Genomic DNA, 21555 nt, shown 5'->3' on the forward strand with positions numbered 1-21555 from the left:
TGCTTAATCCAGTTTAGGGCTGCGGGCTGGAGCCTATCCCAGCAGTCGTTGGGTGAGAGGCGGGGTACACCCTGGACAGGTCACCAGTCCATCACAGGGCCACACAGAGACACACAACTATGCACACTCACACTCACTCCTAAGGACAATTTAGAGCCGCCAGTTAACCTGACATGCATGTTTTCGGACGGTGGGAGGAAGTACCCTGGGAGAACCCACGCATACATGAGGGGAAACCATATTTTTTCTTGCCCATTATATATCTTTTATTCCCCATGTTGTTGATGAAAATAAGTGTGAAAATTGCAGTGATGTTTAACATGTTAGCTGTGTCAGAAGTACAGGGGAAGATGCTCAACACAGGGATCAAAGTTTATCAATTTTTTTGTATTTATCTTGTTTAAAATCACAAACATTCTCCAAACTGCCTGTTTCCTAAACCTAAAGATACATTTTGTTGCTGCTCAGGAGGCAGCACTGCTCCAGTGTGGGACATTTCAGGTCCTGTGACTAGAACTTGGCAAACATTTATTTTGGAAGACTGAGAGATTCATCCATTTCACAATTTTTTTGCGTTACTTTACCTTGATACCACATTAAGTAATGTCTATCTTATCGAATACCAAAGGGAGACAGAAAATCTTCTCAATCTTCTAAACACATACACACAATTTTTCTACATATGATGGTCCATGTATCTTTGCTTTGTCTCTTCTTTAGGACCACATGGTTCCATCATTTCCTGGGTCTGGAAGCACTAAATAAGCGTGTGGATGCTCCTGTCTGCAATTTAGTCAAACTGTTGAGGCAGATGGGCTTTGTATTAACATCCTATCAAACCCACTCTGGCCCTTTTAAAAACAATGTGCCTTTTTGTTGTGCAGCTGCTGAACAGCAGGTGATGATAAATCATTTTGTTATTCTGACGCATGTTTTATTTGCAACATTACATACAAGCGTCTCTGCGTGAGTTTGTCTGAGCGGGGGGTTTGTTCTGCAGATTAATGGCAGCAAACACTGTTTTAAAAATCAATTGATGTTCCCTGTTTCTGCTTTTTGTCTTGACAACTCCCTTCAAACCAAACACAGACATCTTGCATAATTGGTAAACTAGTCTAGTCTAACTTCACTACATGCCGCATTCACCCCACTCACACACACTCTCATACAGCACGTCTTATGATACATAACTACATGCTTTTTCTAATCACTCATACCCCAGTGATACACTGGGAGGTTCAGTGTCTTGCCCAAGGACGCTTCAACATGTAGCCCGGGGAAGCCAGAGTCAAACCACCGACCTTCCGATTGGTGGGCGACTGCTCATCCTCCTGTGCTACAGCCGCATATTACACTGCATGTACTGAACAGCTAATATGCACTGCTCTCACCTGGCTTGCCAGTGGACAGGATGTTCTTGGGGATGCTGACTCTGTCTTCAGAGCTGCGAGCCCAGTCCACCATGCCCCTCCAGCCCTTCATAGGGAAGTTGATGTCTGCATGACCCATCACTGGACGCTTGTGGATGCTCAAAACTGCAAATCAGAAGTGGTGATAACTGAAATGCTGTCATACATACACAGAATGTTTTCATCATATCATTGTCTTCTCTGCTGTTCAGTCAGCTTTATATATTACACATGTAGGATGTCTGTTCATTCTGGATTTACAATTCAGATCGCTCCAGTGTTGAAGTATGATCCCTCATTGCACCAATCAGAATTTGACTGAAACATTGGTTCAGAAACAGGACTTCATTCATTCTGGCGGTAAGGCTTCTGTCAATCAGGACTGATCAAATCATGGAAACATAACAGAAGCTTTCAGTAGGTCCAAAATCAAATTTACAAAAACGGTATTTACATCCAAATTGGGGGAACTTTTTCATATGTAGGATCCTCTTTTTAGGTGGATGAAACTCACTTCTTATCTGTGATGACTTCTTTGTTAATATCACTACTATATGTATATGAACATATGCATCATATTGGTTAGAGAACATAAAGCTAAACAGAAAATACTATGACACAGCAGCTGTTTTCAGCATGCACACTTTTCTCACAGTAAATGCTCTGGATCAGCGGTTCCCAACCTCTTTTACCCTTTAACTTGAATCCCCTCCACCTGTTCCACAAAAAAGCTCCTCCCTCCCACCAAGCCTGTATGTGTGCTCACATGCGTGCACACAGAATTATTTCCATAACTACATGAATTTCAAGAACCAGGATCAGTCCTTTTCTTTTACTTTTATGAAAGAAACAGAAAAACAAAAACAGACGAACAAACAAACAACTAACTGGTGCCACCCTGGGGTTGCACACCTCTTGTTGGTCTCAGATGTGCTGCTTGTGATAGCTCAATACAGGCCTTTATTTGTATTGTTCTAGGGGTTCTGATGCTGTCTGCAACCTGTTGGGAAAACCAATAGTTTGTCATTTGATAAACACAAACAGATATTTTCTTGCCTCTGAAGCTAAACTTCGAGCTGATGGTATTTCATGTCCTCAAGGCTACAAATGTAGAGGTCCAGCACTTACAATAAGTAGGCTTTGTTACAATGGGAGTTAATTTTCACCCAAAGCATGTTCATTGGCTGAAAATTGGTGCACTTATCAGTGCTGAGTAATTGTGTGTACAGAAATATTCATCTGGAAATTGTGGCATCTCTCAGTTTTTTCCAACTTCCAAGCATCTCTGAAGTCTGACACAGATCATTACCTCTGCTGGTTGCTTTTTCCTGCAGTTTCACAAAATCTACAAGCACTTGTCCAGTCAGCAACCAGAGCACCTCTGGCTGTAGCAGCAATGTTTTCAAATTTCAGTGTGTGTGTGCGTTCTTAGGTCAGAGAGATGCAGGGGGCAAAACTGAAGGCAGTTTGCCTTGTGAGAATCCGATTTAACACCAAGATTTGCTAAGTTGATTTATTATGAAGATACTTATTTTGCTCTTTTTTCCTCATGTGTCTCTGATGCTGCAGATGACTGCTCTGGGTGTGGCCATGGTAAGAGATGCAGGTTTGATAAGAATAAATAAATGAACAAATACATAAATAAATTGATAAATAAATAAACGTATTCTCCGCTAAAGACTGTCTCCTTCTTTTTTTCTTAGGAATAGCAAACAAAACAACAAACAGCTGTTTAAATCTGGTGAACTCTGATCTAACTGCACTATATATAAGGAGATGATGGAGCGTTCTGTACATTGCTTTCCTTATGTTTGAGGTGAAGTGGGAGAGAGGAGGGCAGCTGCCCCAGGGGAACTATGCTGCTTACGTGGGCAGTTATTTGGTTCCAGACAGTGAGGTGGCACCAGTGTAAACAGGACCTCTCATATGGCCTCAATTCTTATCTACTCTCCCTGGACGCTGCATCGTTTTTACCTGAAGGTCTAAAAAAAAAAAAGCCTGTGATTTTGACTATGCTGTTTTTCCAATTTGAAAAAAGTGTAAATATTTACCAACCCTTGAACAATGGAGAGAGCAGAAGGAGGTCGAGAATGTAGATTTAGAATCCGTGTTGAGCCCTGATGCTCAGGGGAGAGCGTAATGTTCACCTAATGTTTTGTTCTCATGGAAATACTGTGAAAAGAAATGAAATGCAACAGAGGGATTGTGCTGTACCTTGGTGGAGGAAAAATATCTAAACCTAACACCTAAAAAACAAACAGAAACATTGTGATTGATGTAATTCAAGGTCCAAAGTTAACTCTGAGGTCCCAAGTTAATACCTTCAAAACACTGACTCCAGATCAACATTATTTGTTTGCATTTTTTAAACCAGTAAGAGATTTATGTGACCAAGAATAAATGCTAAATGTACAAGTATGTATAAATATACTCTACTTTTATACCTTTTTCTAGTCTAAGTAACCACACTCAACACTTTGTACAGTGTTCCAGGCTACGCACTGCTTTGTCTCAGTCTCAAACATTCACTCACTTTGTACAGTGTTCCAGGCTACGCACTGCTTTATCTCAGTCTCAAACATTCACACACTCTGTACAGTGTTCCAGGCTACGCACTGCTTTGTCTCAGTCTCAAACATTCACTCACTTTGTACAGTGTTCCAGGCTACGCACTGCTTTATCTCAGTCTCAAACATTCACACACTTTGTACAGTGTTCCAGGCTACGCACTGCTTTGTCTCAGTCTCAAACATTCACACACTTTGTACAGTGTTCCAGGCTACGCACTGCTTTGTCTCAGTCTCAAACATTCACACACTTTGTACAGTGTTCCAGGCTACGCACTGCTTTGTCTCAGTCTCAAACATTCACACACTTTGTACAGTGTTCCAGGCTACGTACTGCTTTGTCTTAGTCTCAAACATTCACACACTTTGTACAGTGTTCCAGGCTACGCACTGCTTTGTCTCAGTCTCAAACATTCACACACTTTGTACTGTGTTCCAGGCTACGCACTGCTTTGTCTCAGTCTCAAACATTCACACACTTTGTACAGTGTTCCAGGCTACGCACTGCTTTGTCTCAGTCTCAAACATTCATACACTTTGTACAGTGTTCCAGGCTACGCACTGCTTTGTCTCAGTCTCAAACATTCACACACTTTGTACAGTGTTCCAGGCTACGTACTGCTTTGTCTTAGTCTCAAACATTCACACACTTTGTACAGTGTTCCAGGCTACGTACTGCTTTGTCTTAGTCTCAAACATTCACACACTTTGTACAGTGTTCCAGGCTACGCACTGCTTTGTCTCAGTCTCAAACATTCACACACTTTGTACAGTGTTCCAGGCTACGCACTGCTTTGTCTCAGTCTCAAACATTCACTCTGTACAGTGTTCCAGGCTACGCACTGCTTTGTCTCAGTCTCAAACATTCACACACTTTGTACAGTGTTCCAGGCTACGAACTGCTTTGTCTCAGTCTCAAACATTCACTCACTTTGTACAGTGTTCCAGGCTACGCACTGCTTTGTCTCAGTCTCAAACATTCAAACACTTTGTACAGTGTTCCAGGCTACGCACTGCTTTGTCTCAGTCTCAAACATTCACACACTTTGTACAGTGTTCCAGGCTACGCACTGCTTTGTCTCAGTCTCAAACATTCACACACTTTGTACAGTGTTCCAGGCTATGCACTGCTTTGTCTTAGTCTCAAACATTCACACACTTTGTACAGTGTTCCAGGCTACGCACTGCTTTGTCTCAGTCTCAAACATTCACACACTTTGTACAGTGTTCCAGGCTACGCACTGCTTTGTCTCAGTCTCAAACATTCACACACTTTGTACAGTGTTCCAGGCTATGCACTGCTTTGTCTTAGTCTCAAACATTCACACACTTTGTACAGTGTTCCAGGCTATGCACTGCTTTGTCTTAGTCTCAAACATTCACACACTTTGTACAGTGTTCCAGGCTATGCACTGCTTTGTCTCAGTCTCAAACATTCAGACACTTTGTACAGTGTTCCAGGCTACGCACTGCTTTGTCTCAGTCTCAAACATTCACACACTTTGTACAGTGTTCCAGGCTACGTACTGCTTTGTCTCAGTCTCAAACATTCACACACTTTGTACAGTGTTCCAGGCTACGCACTGCTTTGTCTCAGTCTCAAACATTCACACACTTTGTACAGTGTTCCAGGCTACGCACTGCTTTGTCTCAGTCTCAAACATTCACACACTTTGTACAGTGTTCCAGGCTACGCACTGCTTTGTCTCAGTATCAAACATTCACACACTTTGTACAGTGTTCCAGGCTACGCACTGCTTTGTTTCAGTCTCAAACATTCACACACTTTGTACAGTGTTCCAGGCTACGCACTGCTTTGTCTCAGTCTCAAACATTCACTCACTTTGTACAGTGTTCCAGGCTACGCACTGCTTTGTCTCAGTCTCAAACATTCACACACTTTGTACAGTGTTCCAGGCTACGCACTGCTTTGTCTCAGTCTCAAACATTCACACACTTTGTACAGTGTTCCAGGCTACGCACTGCTTTGTCTCAGTCTCAAACATTCACACACTTTGTACAGTGTTCCAGGCTACGCACTGCTTTGTCTCAGTCTCAAACATTCACACACTTTGTACAGTGTTCCAGGCTACTTACTGCTTTGTCTCAGTCTCAAACATTCACACACTTTGTACAGTGTTCCAGGCTACTTACTGCTTTGTCTCAGTCTCAAACATTCACACACTTTGTACAGTGTTCCAGGCTACGAACTGCTTTGTCTCAGTCTCAAACATTCACTCTGTACAGTGTTCCAGGCTACGCACTGCTTTGTCTCAGTCTCAAACATTCACACACTTTGTACAGTGTTCCAGGCTACGCACTGCTTTGTCTCAGTCTCAAACATTCACACACTTTGTACAGTGTTCCAGGCTACGCACTGCTTTGTCTCAGTATCAAACATTCACACACTTTGTACAGTGTTCCAGGCTACGCACTGCTTTGTTTCAGTCTCAAACATTCACACACTTTGTACAGTGTTCCAGGCTACGCACTGCTTTGTCTCAGTATCAAACATTCACACACTTTGTACAGTGTTCCAGGCTACGCACTGCTTTGTCTCAGTCTCAAACATTCACACACTTTGTACAGTGTTCCAGGCTACGCACTGCTTTGTCTCAGTCTCAAACATTCACACACTTTGTACAGTGTTCCAGGCTACGCACTGCTTTGTCTCAGTCTCAAACATTCACACACTTTGTACAGTATTCCAGGCTACGCACTGCTTTGTCTCAGTCTCAAACATTCACACACTTTGTACAGTGTTCCAGGCTACGCACTGCTTTGTCTCAGTCTCAAACATTCACACACTTTGTACAGTGTTCCAGGCTACGCACTGCTTTGTCTCAGTATCAAACATTCACACACTTTGTACAGTGTTCCAGGCTACGCACTGCTTTGTCTCAGTCTCAAACATTCACACACTTTGTACAGTGTTCCAGGCTACGCACTGCTTTGTCTCAGTCTCAAACATTCACACACTTTGTACAGTGTTCCAGGCTACGCACTGCTTTGTCTCAGTCTCAAACATTCACACACTTTGTACAGTGTTCCAGGCTACGAACTGCTTTGTCTCAGTCTCAAACATTCACACACTTTGTACAGTGTTCCAGGCTACGCACTGCTTTGTCTCAGTCTCAAACATTCACACACTTTGTACAGTGTTCCAGGCTAAGCACTACTTTGTCTCAGTCTCAAACATTCACACACTTTGTACAGTGTTCCAGGCTACGCACTGCTTTGTCTCAGTCTCAAACATTCACACACTTTGTACAGTGTTCCAGGCTACGCACTGCTTTGTCTCAGTCTCAAACATTCACACACTTTGTACAGTGTTCCAGGCTACGAACTGCTTTGTCTCAGTCTCAAACATTCACTCACTTTGTACAGTGTTCCAGGCTACGCACTGCTTTGTCTCAGTCTCAAACATTCACACACTTTGTACAGTGTTCCAGGCTACGTACTGCTTTGTCTCAGTCTCAAACATTCACACACTTTGTACAGTGTTCCAGGCTACGCACTGCTTTGTCTCAGTCTCAAACATTCACACACTTTGTACAGTGTTCCAGGCTACGCACTGCTTTGTCTCAGTCTCAAACATTCACTCACTTTGTACAGTGTTCCAGGCTATGCACTGCTTTGTCTCAGTCTCAAACATTCACTCACTTTGTACAGTGTTCCAGGCTACGTACTGCTTTGTCTCAGTCTCAAACATTCACTCACTTTGTACAGTGTTCCAGGCTACGTACTGCTTTGTCTCAGTCTCAAACATTCACACACTTTGTACAGTGTTCCAGGCTACGCACTGCTTTGTCTCAGTCTCAAACATTCACTCACTTTGTACAGTGTTCCAGGCTACGTACTGCTTTGTCTCAGTCTCAAACATTCAGACACTTTGTACAGTGTTCCAGGCTACGTACTGCTTTGTCTCAGTCTCAAACATTCACACACTTTGTACAGTGTTCCAGGCTACGCACTGCTTTGTCTCAGTCTCAAACATTCACTCACTCCTGGAGGTGTCACAGACAAAGTAGGGTTCAGCGTTTTACCCAAGTTTCAACACATTGTTCATTTAGCTGCAAATCGAAACACCAACCTTTTGATAGGTGGATGACTACACCTACATTCACTTCATTAATGAATTTATTCATAAATCTATTTATCAATCAAAAGGTTACCAAGTTAACTCATTTACTCTAGCTGTAAACCTACTGAAAATTGATATATATTTTTTCCTTTAAATGACTCCTTATAAATATCTTGCCCCCACTAGGTAAATGTAAATACCACAAATTCAGTCTTCAGTTATTGAGCCAAAACTATGACTGAACACAGTGTGTGAAAAACCGAATCCCGTCCATGATCCAGCAGCTTCAGCAGCAGCAGCTTCAGCAGCAGCTTCTTCAGCAGCAGCAGCTTCTTCAGCAGCTTCTTCAGCAGCTTCAGCAGCAGCTTCTTCAGCAGCAGCTTCTTCAGCAGCAGCTTCTTCAGCAGCAGCAGCTTCTTCAGCAGCAGCTTCTTCAGCAGCAGCTTCTTCAGCAGCAGCAGCTTCAGCAGCAGCAGCTTCAGCAGCAGCAGCTTCAGCAGCAGCAGCTTCAGCAGCAGCAGCTTCTTCAGCAGCAGCTTCTTCAGCAGCAGCATCTTTTTCAGCAGCTTCTTCAGCAGCAGCAGCTTCTTCAGCAGCTTCTTCAGCAGCAGCTTCAGCAGCAGCTTCAGCAGCAGCAGCTTCAGCAGCAGCTTCTTCAGCAGCAGCTTCAGCAGCAGCAGCTTCTTCAGCAGCAGCTTCAGCAGCAGCTTCAGCAGCAGCAGCTTCAGCAGCAGCAGCTTCAGCAGCAGCAGCTTCAGCAGCAGCTTCAGCAGTAGCAGCTTCAGCAGCAGCAGCTTCTTCAGCAGCAGCTTCAGCAGCAGCAGCTTCTTCAGCAGCAGCTTCAGCAGCAGCAGCTTCTTCAGTAGCAGCTTATTCAGCAGCAGCTTCAGCAGCAGCAGCTTCTTCAGCAGCAGCTTCTTCAGTAGCAGCTTATTCAGCAGCAGCTTCAGCAGCAGCAGCTTCTTCAGCAGCAGCTTCAGCAGCAGCAGCTTCTTCAGCAGCTTCTTCAGCAGCAGCTTCAGCAGCAGCAGCTTCAGCAGCAGCAGCTTCTTCAGCAGCTTCTTTAGCAGCAGCTTCTTCAGCGGCTTCTTCAGCAGCAGCTTCAGCAGCAGCAGCTTCTTCAGCAGCAGCTTCTTCAGCAGCAGCTTATTCAGCAGCAGCTTCTTCAGCAGCGGCTTCTTCAGCAGCAGCTTATTCAGCAGCAGCAGCTTCAGCAGCAGCTTCTTCAGCAGCAGCAGCTTCAGCAGCAGCAGCTTCTTCAGCAGCAGCTTCAGCAGCAGCAGCTTCTTCAGCAGCAGCTTCAGCAGCAGCAGCTTCTTCAGCAGCAGCTTCAGCGGCAGCAGCTTCTTCAGCAGCTTCTTCAGCAGCAGCAGCTTCTTCAGCAGCAGCTTCTTCAGCGGCAGCTTCTTCAGCAGCAGCTTCAGCGGCAGCTTCAGCAGCAGTGAGCTGCAGTAATGGTTTCCTGTGTGACTTTATCAGTCTCTCTCATGGTTGTGGAGGAATCTTGGCCCACTCTTCTGTCCAGCGTTGCTTCAGCTCATTGAGGTTTGCAGCATTGGTTTCTGCACAGCTCTCTTAAGGTCCCACCACAACATTTCAGTCAGGCTGAGGTCTGGACTCTGACTGGACCATTGCAACACCTTGATTCTTTTCTTTTTCACACATTCTGCTGTAGATCTGCTGCTGTGTTTGGGATCTTTGTCCTGTTGATGAGCCAGTTTCAGCCCAGCTTTAGCTGTGGGACAGATGGCCTCACATTTGACCCTAGAATACTTTGGTATCCAGAGGAATTCATGGTGGACTCAATGACTGCAAGGTGCCCAGGTCCTGTGGCTGCAGAACAAGCCCAGATCATCAGCCCTCCACCACCGTGCTTGACAGCTGGTATGAGGTGTTTGTGCTGATACACTGTGTTTGGTTTCCTCCAAAGGTGCTGCTGTGCATTAGGACCAAACATCTCCACTTTGGTCTGGTCTGTCCAAAGGAGTTTGTAGTTTCTCTGAGCATTGCATTCTTCCCCTTGGGGTGAACTTGCTGGGACGTCCACTCCTGGGAAGATTGACAGCTGTCCTGAATGTTTTCCACTTGTGAATAATCTTTCTCTCTGTAGAATGATGGACTCCAGATAGTTTGGAAATGGCCTTATAACCCTTCCCAGATTGATGGCAGCAACAGCTGCTTCTCTAAGCTCATTGCTGATGTCTTTCCTCCTTGGCATCGTGTTAAAACACACCTGAATGCTGCAGAGCAGCAAACTGACAGAACTTCTGCTTTTATAGAGCTGCTCACACTGACTGATGATCAGTTAATCAGAGCATTGATCTGCAGCTCCTGGCTGCTTCTTATCCTCTTAATTCGTGTAGAAGCAGTAAGGGTTCACTTAGTTTTTTTACACACTGCTTCTACCTTAGTTTTTGCTCAGTAAATAATAACACAGTGTGTCATGTGTTGCTGTTCATCTGAAGTTGTACTTACCTAATTCTGGAACCTGGTAAGGTCCAGACGATTTTTTTATGATCTCCAACTTAAAAATGATTTATGTTATGGCCACAAATTACTCAGACATATATGATGAAACAGCATTAACAGCACAACAACTTACTAAATGTCAGCATTTTGTGAATTCATCAAAGCTGTGGTTTTTAATCAGTTGAATGAAGTCTATTTTACAAATGTTGACACTGCTTAACTACAACAGACTGCAAGGCACTGTACAATTAATCCTAAGACTAAAAAAATGTTAAGTTATTCATGCTTCCCATGTGCTAGGAGCCCTTTGTGGAGGTTTTTGTTCATATTCTGATCCACAGCGATGTTATCACTTCCCACACATTATTGATTCTTGGTAACTTGATTCCCGTCATTCCCAAACTTTTTTTTTTCCTCGATGGGGTTGCAATAAAATATTCTATACTGATGTCTCCAGATGGCCTGGAAAGAAAGAAAAAGTGCCAAACAAATTGTGAATTAATTTGTCACTAATATTCCGAACATAAGGATGTAACACTGGAGCTGATTTCAAATCAACTTCCCCTTTTCTCACTGTTGAGGATCATTGTTGTGAGATTGTCTTCAGTCAAATAAAAGAAGAGAGAAGAAAAGTTATTTGATAAACAGACAAATCTCCTAGATGGAGATAAGGCTGACCTAGATTATCGGTGACTTCATACATGTCTTGAAAATCTTTCATCCTCAGACCGATGACATCCACAAAGTCCTCCACCAGACGGAACAGTTCTTTGATGTTGGGCCCCAGCTGAGAAAACAGAGACACATGAGAGCAGAATGAAAGAAAAGAATTATGAATTTGAGGTGACTATTGGGAACTATTGTTTAAAATTGCTATGAGCAACATACATAGATTGTGTTTGTTTGAGCTTTATGAAATATTAAGACTTTTTAAAAATGTCAAGTCAAAAAAACACATGTGCCATATGTGTTTTAGATGTCTTCCAATGAATTAATAAAGATGTTGATCATACGGTGTACATTTTAGGACATCCTCAGGATCAGTATTCAGCGTCATACCTAAGATGAAAAGGTGTCACACTCGCACCAAAAGGCTTCATAAAAAAACGTTTCACAATGACCGGCCTCAGAAAAACAAATGTCACACTCAACGGCTTCAGCTCAAACGTTGTCATTTAAAACGGCTTCAGCTCAAAAGTTGTCATTTAAAAGAGGCAGTACCGACTGAAGCTGGATGGATACTGCAACATCTCAGACTCCCGATGCATGTGGCAGGGCCTGCAACACATTCAGTTTCCAGCAGAGGAACAGCAGAGTCACAGCCAACCACAACGCATCACCAGATGAGCTGAATGAGTTCTATGCTCGCTTCAACACCAACCAACACAGAGGGATTCTACCAGCAGAGGCAGCACAGAGCTCTTCACCCACTGTGACCTTAACTGAGGTGAGCAAGGTCTTTAGGAGGACTAACCCCTGAAAAACAGCAGGCCCTGACAGGCCCCGGCTGTGCTTTGAGGGCCTCCTCCTCAGAGCTGGCAGAGGTCTTCATAGACATTCCCCCTCTCCATCCTACTACAGTTCTGCATTCCACACCGTCATCCCCAGCAGACTGACTGAAAAGCTCTCTACCTTTGGACTGACATCCTCCCTCTGCTTCTAGGCCTGGACTTTCTCACAAACAGACCCCAGGCTGTTAGAGGTGGTACCAGAACATCCAGCTTCAGCACAGTGAGCACAGGGACCCCCAAAGGCTGTGTGCTCAGTCCACTCCTGTACACCCTCTTCCCAGAGCAACATCTCCATCATCAAGTTTGCTAACAACATTGGGTTGATCACTGGTGGACAAGAGACAGCCTACAGGGAGGAGGAAGCTCAGCTGGTCTCCTGGTGCCGGGAAAATAATCTCTCCTTAAATGCTGAGAAGAGCAAGGAGATGATTATCGACCCAAGTAAGAGTGACCAGCACGCCCTGCTACACATCAACGGGACACAGGCGGAGAGGGATAAAACCTTCAAATTCCTCTGCACTCACGCCAGCGAGGATTTCACCTGGAGACAAAACAGACAGCAGATCATAAGGAAGGCTCAACCGAGACTCTTCTGAGTCTGAGGGAGGGAGCTGAGGAAATTTGGACTGTCCACCAAACTCCTCAGCACAGTGCAGAGCATCCTGACAAACTCCATCACAGTGTGGTGTGGGAACTGCACAATCCAGGACAGAAAGGCTCTCCTGCGTGTCATTAAAATGGCACATTCCATCTGTGGAGCTGCCTTCCTTCACTACAGCACACCTACAACCCTCGGGTCACATAAAGGGCACAAAACATTGTCAGGGACCACGCCCATCCACAACACAAACTGTTCACACTCCTAACATCTGGCAGACGCTACAGGAATGTGAAAGCCAGGACTACCAGCCTGCCAAACAGTTTTTATCCTCAGGCCATCAGGCTCCTGAATCTACCTGCAATATTTGCAATTTTTGCACATGACATTTGCACACTGATCTTTTGTTGCATATTTTGCACTTTATATTTTATATTCTATTTTTTTTTTTCTTTTTTTGTATAGTCTTTGGGCTCAGTGGTGAGAGTGGGTCGTCCAATAATCTGAAGGTTGGCGGTTCGATCCCCACTCTCACTGATTAAAATGATTGGTGAACTGTCAGCTGGAGGGGTGGCAGTTCACCTCCTTGTCACGGCTGAGGTACCTTAGAGCAAGGCACCGTACCCCCATGCTCCCCAGGCGCTGTGAATGGCTGCCCACCGCTCCAGTGTATGGCATCTGTCTCTATGAGTGTGTGACCCTGTGCATGTGCATGTCAACAGGTGCTAACCTGGATGGGTTAAAAGCGGAGGACAAATTTCGTGCGTATGCATGACAATAAATCTGATCTCTTCTCTTTTAGCATAGTTCTTTAGGTTGAGAAGTCACAAAGTAAGCTTTTCATTACCCAATAATAACCCCTCTGTCTGAAATTGTGTATATGAAAAATAAACATCTTGAATCTATATTGTCAGCTGTAAATTACTGCTGACCATTTTCCAAAGTAACTTTTGAAGATATTTTCTTCCCACTGCCAAGCTGCTCCGTATGTCATACAGAAAAATAAGTGGCACAGACCTGAAATATGCCAAATTTAGCAAAAGATAACCAAACAATTCATCTTCCAGAACAGGTTCGTCCCTGTCTATCTTCAAGAAGCTCTTGAAAACCCAGCTCTTCAGAGAGCATCTCCTATCCCAGCACTTACCCTGTACTTTTCTCTACCCCCTCTATCTTTGCACTTTATCTTTCTGCACTTCCTTCTATGCCTGCACCCTATCTGTCACCTCTGAAGGAGTCGGACTAGTGGGTTCCTTCTATGTAGTTTATTGTTAGCTTTTTGTATAGCTTGTTATATCTTGATTTGTAAGTCACTTTGGATAAAAGCGTCTGCTAAATGCATAAACATAAACATCTTCTCACAAAGGCAACGTAATTTTGACTTTAAATTATTTGTTATCATTATGCCATTTCTGTTTTGCCAAAGAAATAAATATTTTGCAGGGACATCATGCACAAGTTTTCTCTGCTACAAGTTGAAGCCTAAAAATTCAATATCAGCATGTGGCAGACTGCACACGGCTGAAATGAATGGCTTACTGTAACTGTCACAGATATCTTTGGCCCTGATAATGCCCTCACAGCTGAAAGCTTAGCTTTTTGATCAAATGTGTTGTTTTTTTCATTCTCAATCATATTAGATGTCAGCATGTGGCCCACTGCAATAAACCCAACTTTCAAGTCACTGTAAGTAGCAATTAATGTTGGCTTAGAGAAAGGAAGGACAGACTGTATGTGCTTGGGAAACATGAACATACCAATTCAAAAACATTATAGCTAAAAATATTGGACAGTGGTGAACCAGCTGTCATTATATATTATGGTCAAAGTGATCCTGGTTACGAAAGAAAAAGAAAAAGCTCACTGCTGAACTGAGCTGCCACAGCAGCAATATTAGTGATAGGAACAATAAGAACTGTAATAACTGTGCCTCCTCTCTGAAATCAGGCCATGCTGGAGGAATAATCATCTTGAGCACAAAGTGTTTCTGGGCATTTTAAGTGCTTTGAGGAGAGCTGGTTGGTTTAATTAGCACTGCTCTTCTACCTGCATGCTGACACTCCTGAGAGGAGGCGGACTCTGGATGGCTGTCTGGAGGCACAGACAGAAATGCACAAATGGAAGGCTGCAGCAGATGGAGGAGTGGGTGTTTCTCTTGACTTGGTTACTCATTAGCTACAGCTATTTCTGTCTCCTCATCTGTCCTTCCTTTTACCACTGTCTGTCTGAAAAGACACAGGTGGGCTGTTTGTCCACCTGTGTCTTTGTCACAGTGCTCACTCATCAGCTTCAGGGTTTCTATTATTGCACACAAAGTTTAACAGAAGATGAAATGACAGAAAAGGTGACCGTTTTGGAAAGAGAAGGTGATACAAACCAGTTGTGCTTCTTCCCATCTTTCTCTGTTCTCTTCCATCAACAGATTGCTGACTGAATGCACAAAATTCTGAAATTAAAGATAAAATATTTCATATCCAGTCATACTTCTTTTAAGTAAAGTTGGGAGATATGGTATTTACAGGATAGTACATGAGCTTTAATTCTATAGCACTTTTATGATCTTGTTCACTGCTCAAACAGCTCCACAATACAAGCAACATTCACACATTTGTATACACATTCACACAACAATTATTCATTCCATACATTAAGTCCAAATTCCTATCACATTAACACATACATGCATCTGGACCTAGCCTTAAAAACCCTTAAGTTACTCTTAAAGAATGCTGTGATCTGTATCAAATGTCATTATGTAAAGTGTTGAATCCAAAAACTGCACAGATATACATTTGCCAGAAATGTAGAATAACATGAGAATACATTTTTCTTAGTTAATATGGAAAACTTAAGTTTCAAAATCAGCCCAAATTATTGTTGTATCGTTCAGATAATTTTTTTTCTGGCCCACCTATAACAAACTCCTAACAGCACAACAAACAGCACCAAACTATTTGTGAACCCATATTTTACGTTACCCTCATGTCTGCACTGCTGGGGCTGTAGTATGCCCTCCTGAAGATCTCTGTCATGTTTTTCAGCACATCCAAGATGGCCAGCAGATCGCCACTGTAGCTGGTCCCATCACTGGATGTGACCCTCAGCTTGGTCATCACTTCTGAAACTCCATCTCCCACAAGGCCCCGTTGTGCTTTAGACAAATGTTCTCGAGTCTGATGGAGAAAATGGCTCCTGTTACTTCTTTTTGGAACATCTCTCCAAGACCATTGTTAATGATTAAGACTTTGGTGTCTTGTTTAGTTGGCTTTATGTTGCAGTGCAACATACCAGCAAGCTTTAACATGATACGGTTTAGAGTCTATGCCAGCTACTGTCAGGTGAGAGGTACACTACACTACAGACAAACAACCATGCACATTCATACACCTCTGACTGATCACCATTTAATCTGAAATATATGTTTTTAGATTGTGGGCTGAAGCCGGAGTACCCAGAGACGTGCAGAGAGAACATGCAAACTCCACACTGACAGAACCCAGCTGAGATTGTAACCAGGAACCCTTTTGCCGATAGGTGACAAATAAATGTTTCTACTCACTAAAGTCTGTATACTGCGATAGTCGTTGGAAACGCATTTCATATAGGTGGGGTTTTCCCAGTAGGCAATGCCCTCCTCATCCAAGGTGCAGCGACGCAGGATAAGTCCTATGTGGGGGCACACACAACAAGGTCACAGAGGCACTGAGGGTTGTATCACCATTACTAACCTTAATGGGACCCTCTTGCATGAAGCATGCCAGCTCACCCATGGCGTTGGGAGGACAACGTACTGCTGCTGTATCTCCAGCGGGAGTCATCTTCCATACAACGTTAGAGAAATTGTCCTCGCCACATATTTCATGAGGTTCTGTTTACAGAGAAGTAGAACTGACTGCTATCATTTTGTCACATGAACATGTGTTATAATATGGGTGAATAATATGTCTACAGCATGTTTGAAAGAGTGATGCTCGACTTGCTGATTAAACAAACTGTTTCTCATTCACTGACCTGGACATCTCTTTTCATTACAGCTGCGGACTTCTTCACGTTCTCCAGGACAAAGCTGTCCTCCAAAAAAGGGCCCATAACAAACCCTGTTTCTCTGTTGGGTCCCTCCTCCACAAGTTTTAGAGCAACCAGACCACAAGGACCACGGCTGCCACTTGCCATCCACTGAGAGAATGAATTCAGCATGAGTAGGAAATTTGAAAAATGTAAACGTTGCATACATACCCTACCATGTTATGTTCTTTAGTGTAGTTGATCCACAAATTAGAATACAGTTCTGAACTCAATCAAAACAAATGTTTGAAATATGGGAAAACCTTCGTGATGTAAACCAATATAAAACAGTTTAAAGTTCTGTACCAATATTATGAAAGAGTAATGGAGGAAACAGCTGCAACTGATAACACAGTTTTATTTCAGGTCTAAAATAGACATGAGATCTGAGACAGCCGTTTGAAAGATCAGAACACATTCTTCTAAAACATATATTCAGCTCTCGTACCCGGACACTCCCCGAGGAAGCAGTCGACCGTCTCCAGCCACTCTCCTCTGCATTCAGAGCCTCCGTACGAGGGACCGTTACACTCCCTCGTTCTCTGCATGGTCCCATTGGAACAAGTAGCAGAGCAAGAGCTCCAGCTGGACCACTCATTCCAGACTCCATCCACTGAGGCCAACCACAGCAACACACAAACAAGTCATCTGTAGTTGTATTATGACTACAACTTCAAGGGCTAGTGAATGGAGTATACATTGATTGGCTAGTTTTAACCATTCACTATTCCTCGAGAAAACAAGCTTGTACAAAGTCACATAGATACATACGTATATTTATTTATGAAGAAGAAAAGAATATAGAAGAAAAAAAGATTAGGTTAGGTTAAAAAAAAGGCAAAAAGGACATTTGTTTTTCTATGGCTTTTTGTGTGATCCTCACCTGGACAGACAGCTATGTTGCAGAACTTGGTCTGTTTCTCTGGACCTTCACAGGGATCTCCTCCAAACTGTGGAGGTGTACAGGTCCGTGTTCGAGACCTGTAACCTCGGCCACAGGTAGATGAACACAAACTCCACGGTGACCACTCGTCCCATGTGCCATGCACTGCAATCAGAGCAGCTAAGGTATGACTTATAGTGAGACAAACACAAATGCACCAAAACAACATGAAATAGATTCATGAAGAAACTGAGTGCATGATCTCTGAAATCTTGTTCTGATATGTGGAGTAAACTGTAGGAACATTTTTTGCTCCAAGGAAAGGGCAGAAATTATCCCAGGAACAAGTCTGTTTGTAGAGTTGAGTCAAGGGGTTCTTGCATGGGTTAGTAGGATATGGCAGAAGGCTTGGCGAGCGCTGGTAGAAGGCAGAAGGGGATGACTGGGGGTGGGGCTTACCTGGACAAACAGCAGAGTTGTTGCAAGGTCTCTGCTCTCTCAGTGGCCCACTACACTGGGTGCTGTAGGAGGAGGACACACAGAAACGAGTGCGACTCTGCCAGCCCTCCCCACATGTGGCAGAACACACACTCCAGGCTGACCACTCCTCACCTGAAACTGAGTCTTCTGAGGAAGAAGGGATAGGTAAAGGATGGGGGAGAAAGAGGAGGAAAAGGAATGGAAAGGGCCAAACTAATTATCATGCAGGATGCAGCCTCTGTGGCCAAAAAGGAGAAGGGTCGTGGTTGAATAAAGGGCACTGAACATTCTAACTGTGCCACATTTCAGGGGCCACCTTCATCAAAAATCTAATATTTTCTAAAAGAAGGATGGAGCTGTTGTGTTCCAAAGGTTGCTTTAAATGTGGCTGCTACATGGACTGCAGGCTGGTCACTTAAAAAGTTAAGGCAGGGACTTGTTCAAAGATCTATATCTTACACTGTAAATGGTCTCCTCTGTGGAAAAGTAGATAGAGGCCACCCCTCTATGTCAATCATTATATATTGTCCCCTTGAAGGGAGGCGGCACCTGAAATGGACCTAAGCTTTCAGTCTGCTTGTCTTTCGTTATTTGTGAGACTATAATGTCATATCCTTTGCATTGACTTCCAGGGGAAGTAAATGCACTAGCGTAGGATATGCCAGTCATTTTTTCACGGGCAGTGACTGTTGATTTGATGACTCAGCAGACCAATAAGAGACAACTGGGCAGTCGCAGTTGGGGTAGGAAGGAGAGGAAAACTAAACAGGAAGTTGGGAACTGATAATGAAATTAAAGTGATACTCACTCAAAGTCCGTCTTTGATGGAACATTTACACCCCACCCAACCTTGATAGGTAGGTTTCTAATCTTTTTTTCCCAAAGACCAATAGCTATGGTAATTTCAGTTTATATTTGTTACAGAAGCTAATAATGCCAAAAGTTGTTGTGAGCAAATATCATGATGAGTGAATGAATGAATTTGAGTTGACCACAAACTGTTCACAGCAGCCTTCACAAGGAAAAAGCTCAACAACTTCGAAGATTTCTTTTCATGAGCATTATCCAAAAGACAAAGATGAGAAGATAGAAACCATTCACTTGTTTGTATGTGGACTACGCAACTGGAGTGAGGAGGATATATGCCTCGTTTAGCTTTAAGGCTTAACAAGCACTTTAGATCATCAGAAATGTAAAACTGATCATTTGTCAATTAAGGTTGAGAAATGTTCATCAGAAGCTGAGTGTGTGGAATTTTTTGTGTGTACTTGTGACCACCGTGAAGCCCCTCGATTGATATCATTGAGGCTGAACATAACTTCGGATCCTGGCCTAATGGCATATGGTGATGTGCGACTGGTGGAACCTTGCGTGGGGGGCAGGGCCATAAAGCGTAAGACGTTCCGGCGTCGTTGACCAGATGACATGTTCTCGCTGGAATTTTCAGGTATGTAACTGGACAACATATTCTCATGAAAGGGTTTGTATAGAAACATACGAAAAGTTATGTACAGATTTTCATGCATTATCCTACGAATATCCAATGACACAAGCAACCAGTGCGCATGCGCAGTTCTCTGCAGTGAAAAATGGCTTCCATTCATTTCGGCTATTGAACACGCCCCTTTCCGTCGGTGAAACTAAGTGGCAGGAATTAGCATATTTTTATGTTTTCATAACGTAGCTTTTCTCACGACATAAACGTACATGTTAGGGTTATACTTTTTCAGTTTCGCAACCCTGACCCTAACCTGGAAGCACGATATAAAAACTACAATTTGTACTAAATTGCCGTACACAGTGGCGGGCAGCACCATATGTTTTGTAGTTCGAATATGTTTCCTCTAATGTGTGAAATTGTTGCCAGGAAACTTTCAGACTTACTAAAGGTTTTGTGGTTGGGAAGCACATCCGTTTGGTCAGATTTGATCTTCGGGAAATCCCGTTTTTTCTGGATTTTGACCCTACTTAGTGGCGCCCACTACAGGTGTCCCACAGGTGATGGTAGTATAGGTCAAGAGCTTCCCAAAGCTGTTTACAACTGGTCTGTAACCCGTTTTGTTGCTGCTCTGTGAGCCTTCAAAAGTTTCTCAGGTTCAAGGTTGAAAGGTCACCTCTGAGGAGCAGGAGCTGCCCACAGTTTTCATACTGACATATGTTGCTCCCTAGGTCAAGACCTTTCCAATGATGTCTTCACTTTTGTCCTACACCAGTTTAATTTTCATCTTGCTCCAAGGCAAAGCCCTTTGAGGTGTGCTTTGTCAGAACCTTATTAAGACCAAGCTGGATGAAATAATTCAAACATGTTTTAAGGGGTAGTTAGTGGCCACATGTGTTCAAAATACTGACGTTTGCTTTATACACTGTCAGACTGTCAGACTGTCAGACCAATCCCGATAATTTACAGTGAGTTTCATATTATATTTTCTAATGACCTAATATGGCCAATTATACCTACTGTATCCCGTTCCCCAGACTGACAGCATGGTCCTAGATGACCAAGACTTCAGTATATTGTAGTGCCAATACGTATCTGGACATATAGTTTTAACTTTTGCATACATTGCTTTCCAAATGTTGTTTATTAGCGATGATGTGAAGATAATGAAGGGATTTCTGTACACTTAGTGTTTCTTAACATTTGGATCTTGCAGTAAATTCAGCCAGCCTGGGTCTCATTTTATTTTCTCCATTTTATTGGCTCCACCCTGTCCAAACTGTGTTAGTTTAGCTCAAAATAGAACTGCTACGAGTGTGTGGTGTGTGTAGCTATGGAGCACCTATTTAATGATAATTTTTCTTCTCTTTTATCCCTTGACCATTTTTCTCTGTTTTGATTTATTTATCCATGTTTACTTTGTCCAAAACAAACTTATGTCTCCGCTGCCTGCGTGTATTTCCTTTATAGTATGTCTCAGCAGCGAAGCTGGAAAAAAAGCAAATTAAAACAAAGAAACAAACAAAAAAGCAGCCTATGGTGATTAACGTGACGTTTACGGAAGCTACAGGGATAGTAGCGTCCTTAGTAACCACCATAGCAACGTTCGAAACAAAAATAAACTTTACAGGTTAATAACTAACAAACTAAAGCTTGCATACATTCCCTGAAGGAAGATTGTAAAAATAAAAAGTAAAATTTTCACTTTGGACAATGTATTATAATGTCGAAACCATTTTAAAATGTTTCTTTTCCTCTGTGAATAAAAGGCACGTCAGCCCTGACTTCAGGCTCTGTGCAGGTGCACTGGTCGCTCGTGTTGATGGCTATTCGTAGGATTATGCATGAAAATCTGTGCAGAACTTTTGGTACATTTTCATATGAACTGTGGGTGAGAGCAGCCTGAACTGGAGTGTTGTCATTGATGTTTGTAATTGCAGTTATTAATGTCACATATGATGCCAGTGTGCAAAAGATGCATGGGCTCTGTGAAGAACTCCGCTCCAGGTGGCTGTTGTGACAGGTCACTGACCAGTGGCGAGCACAAAAGT

General features: G+C 43.2%; 1 protein-coding gene across 6 annotated transcripts in view; it reads right to left on the reverse strand.

Moving 5' to 3' along the window:
- adgrb1a (adhesion G protein-coupled receptor B1a) overlaps positions 1-21555 on the reverse strand; it is a 178074-nt gene that overhangs the window by 67454 nt on the left and 89065 nt on the right. For 4 of the 6 annotated variants that reach the window (XM_072394966.1, XM_072394967.1, XM_072394963.1 and 1 more), the window contains exons 6-15: positions 18046-18213; positions 17587-17751; positions 17152-17316; positions 16650-16814; positions 16405-16506; positions 16198-16304; positions 15617-15811; positions 15016-15084; positions 11208-11316; positions 1392-1535 (exon numbers count right to left, since the gene is read on the reverse strand). In XM_072394966.1, coding sequence (XP_072251067.1) covers positions 1392-1535; positions 11208-11316; positions 15016-15084; positions 15617-15811; positions 16198-16304; positions 16405-16506; positions 16650-16814; positions 17152-17316; positions 17587-17751; positions 18046-18213 — 1389 coding nt within the window. The remainder of the gene's footprint in view (positions 1-1391; positions 1536-11207; positions 11317-15015; positions 15085-15616; positions 15812-16197; positions 16305-16404; positions 16507-16649; positions 16815-17151; positions 17317-17586; positions 17752-18045; positions 18214-21555) is intronic. The other 2 variants (XM_072394968.1, XM_072394964.1) reach the window with 1 other exon arrangement.

Source organism: Leuresthes tenuis, unplaced genomic scaffold (genome assembly GCF_036924035.1).
Source record: "Leuresthes tenuis unplaced genomic scaffold, fLeuTen1.0.hap1 SCAF_10, whole genome shotgun sequence".
Lineage (NCBI taxonomy): Eukaryota > Metazoa > Chordata > Actinopteri > Atheriniformes > Atherinopsidae > Leuresthes > Leuresthes tenuis.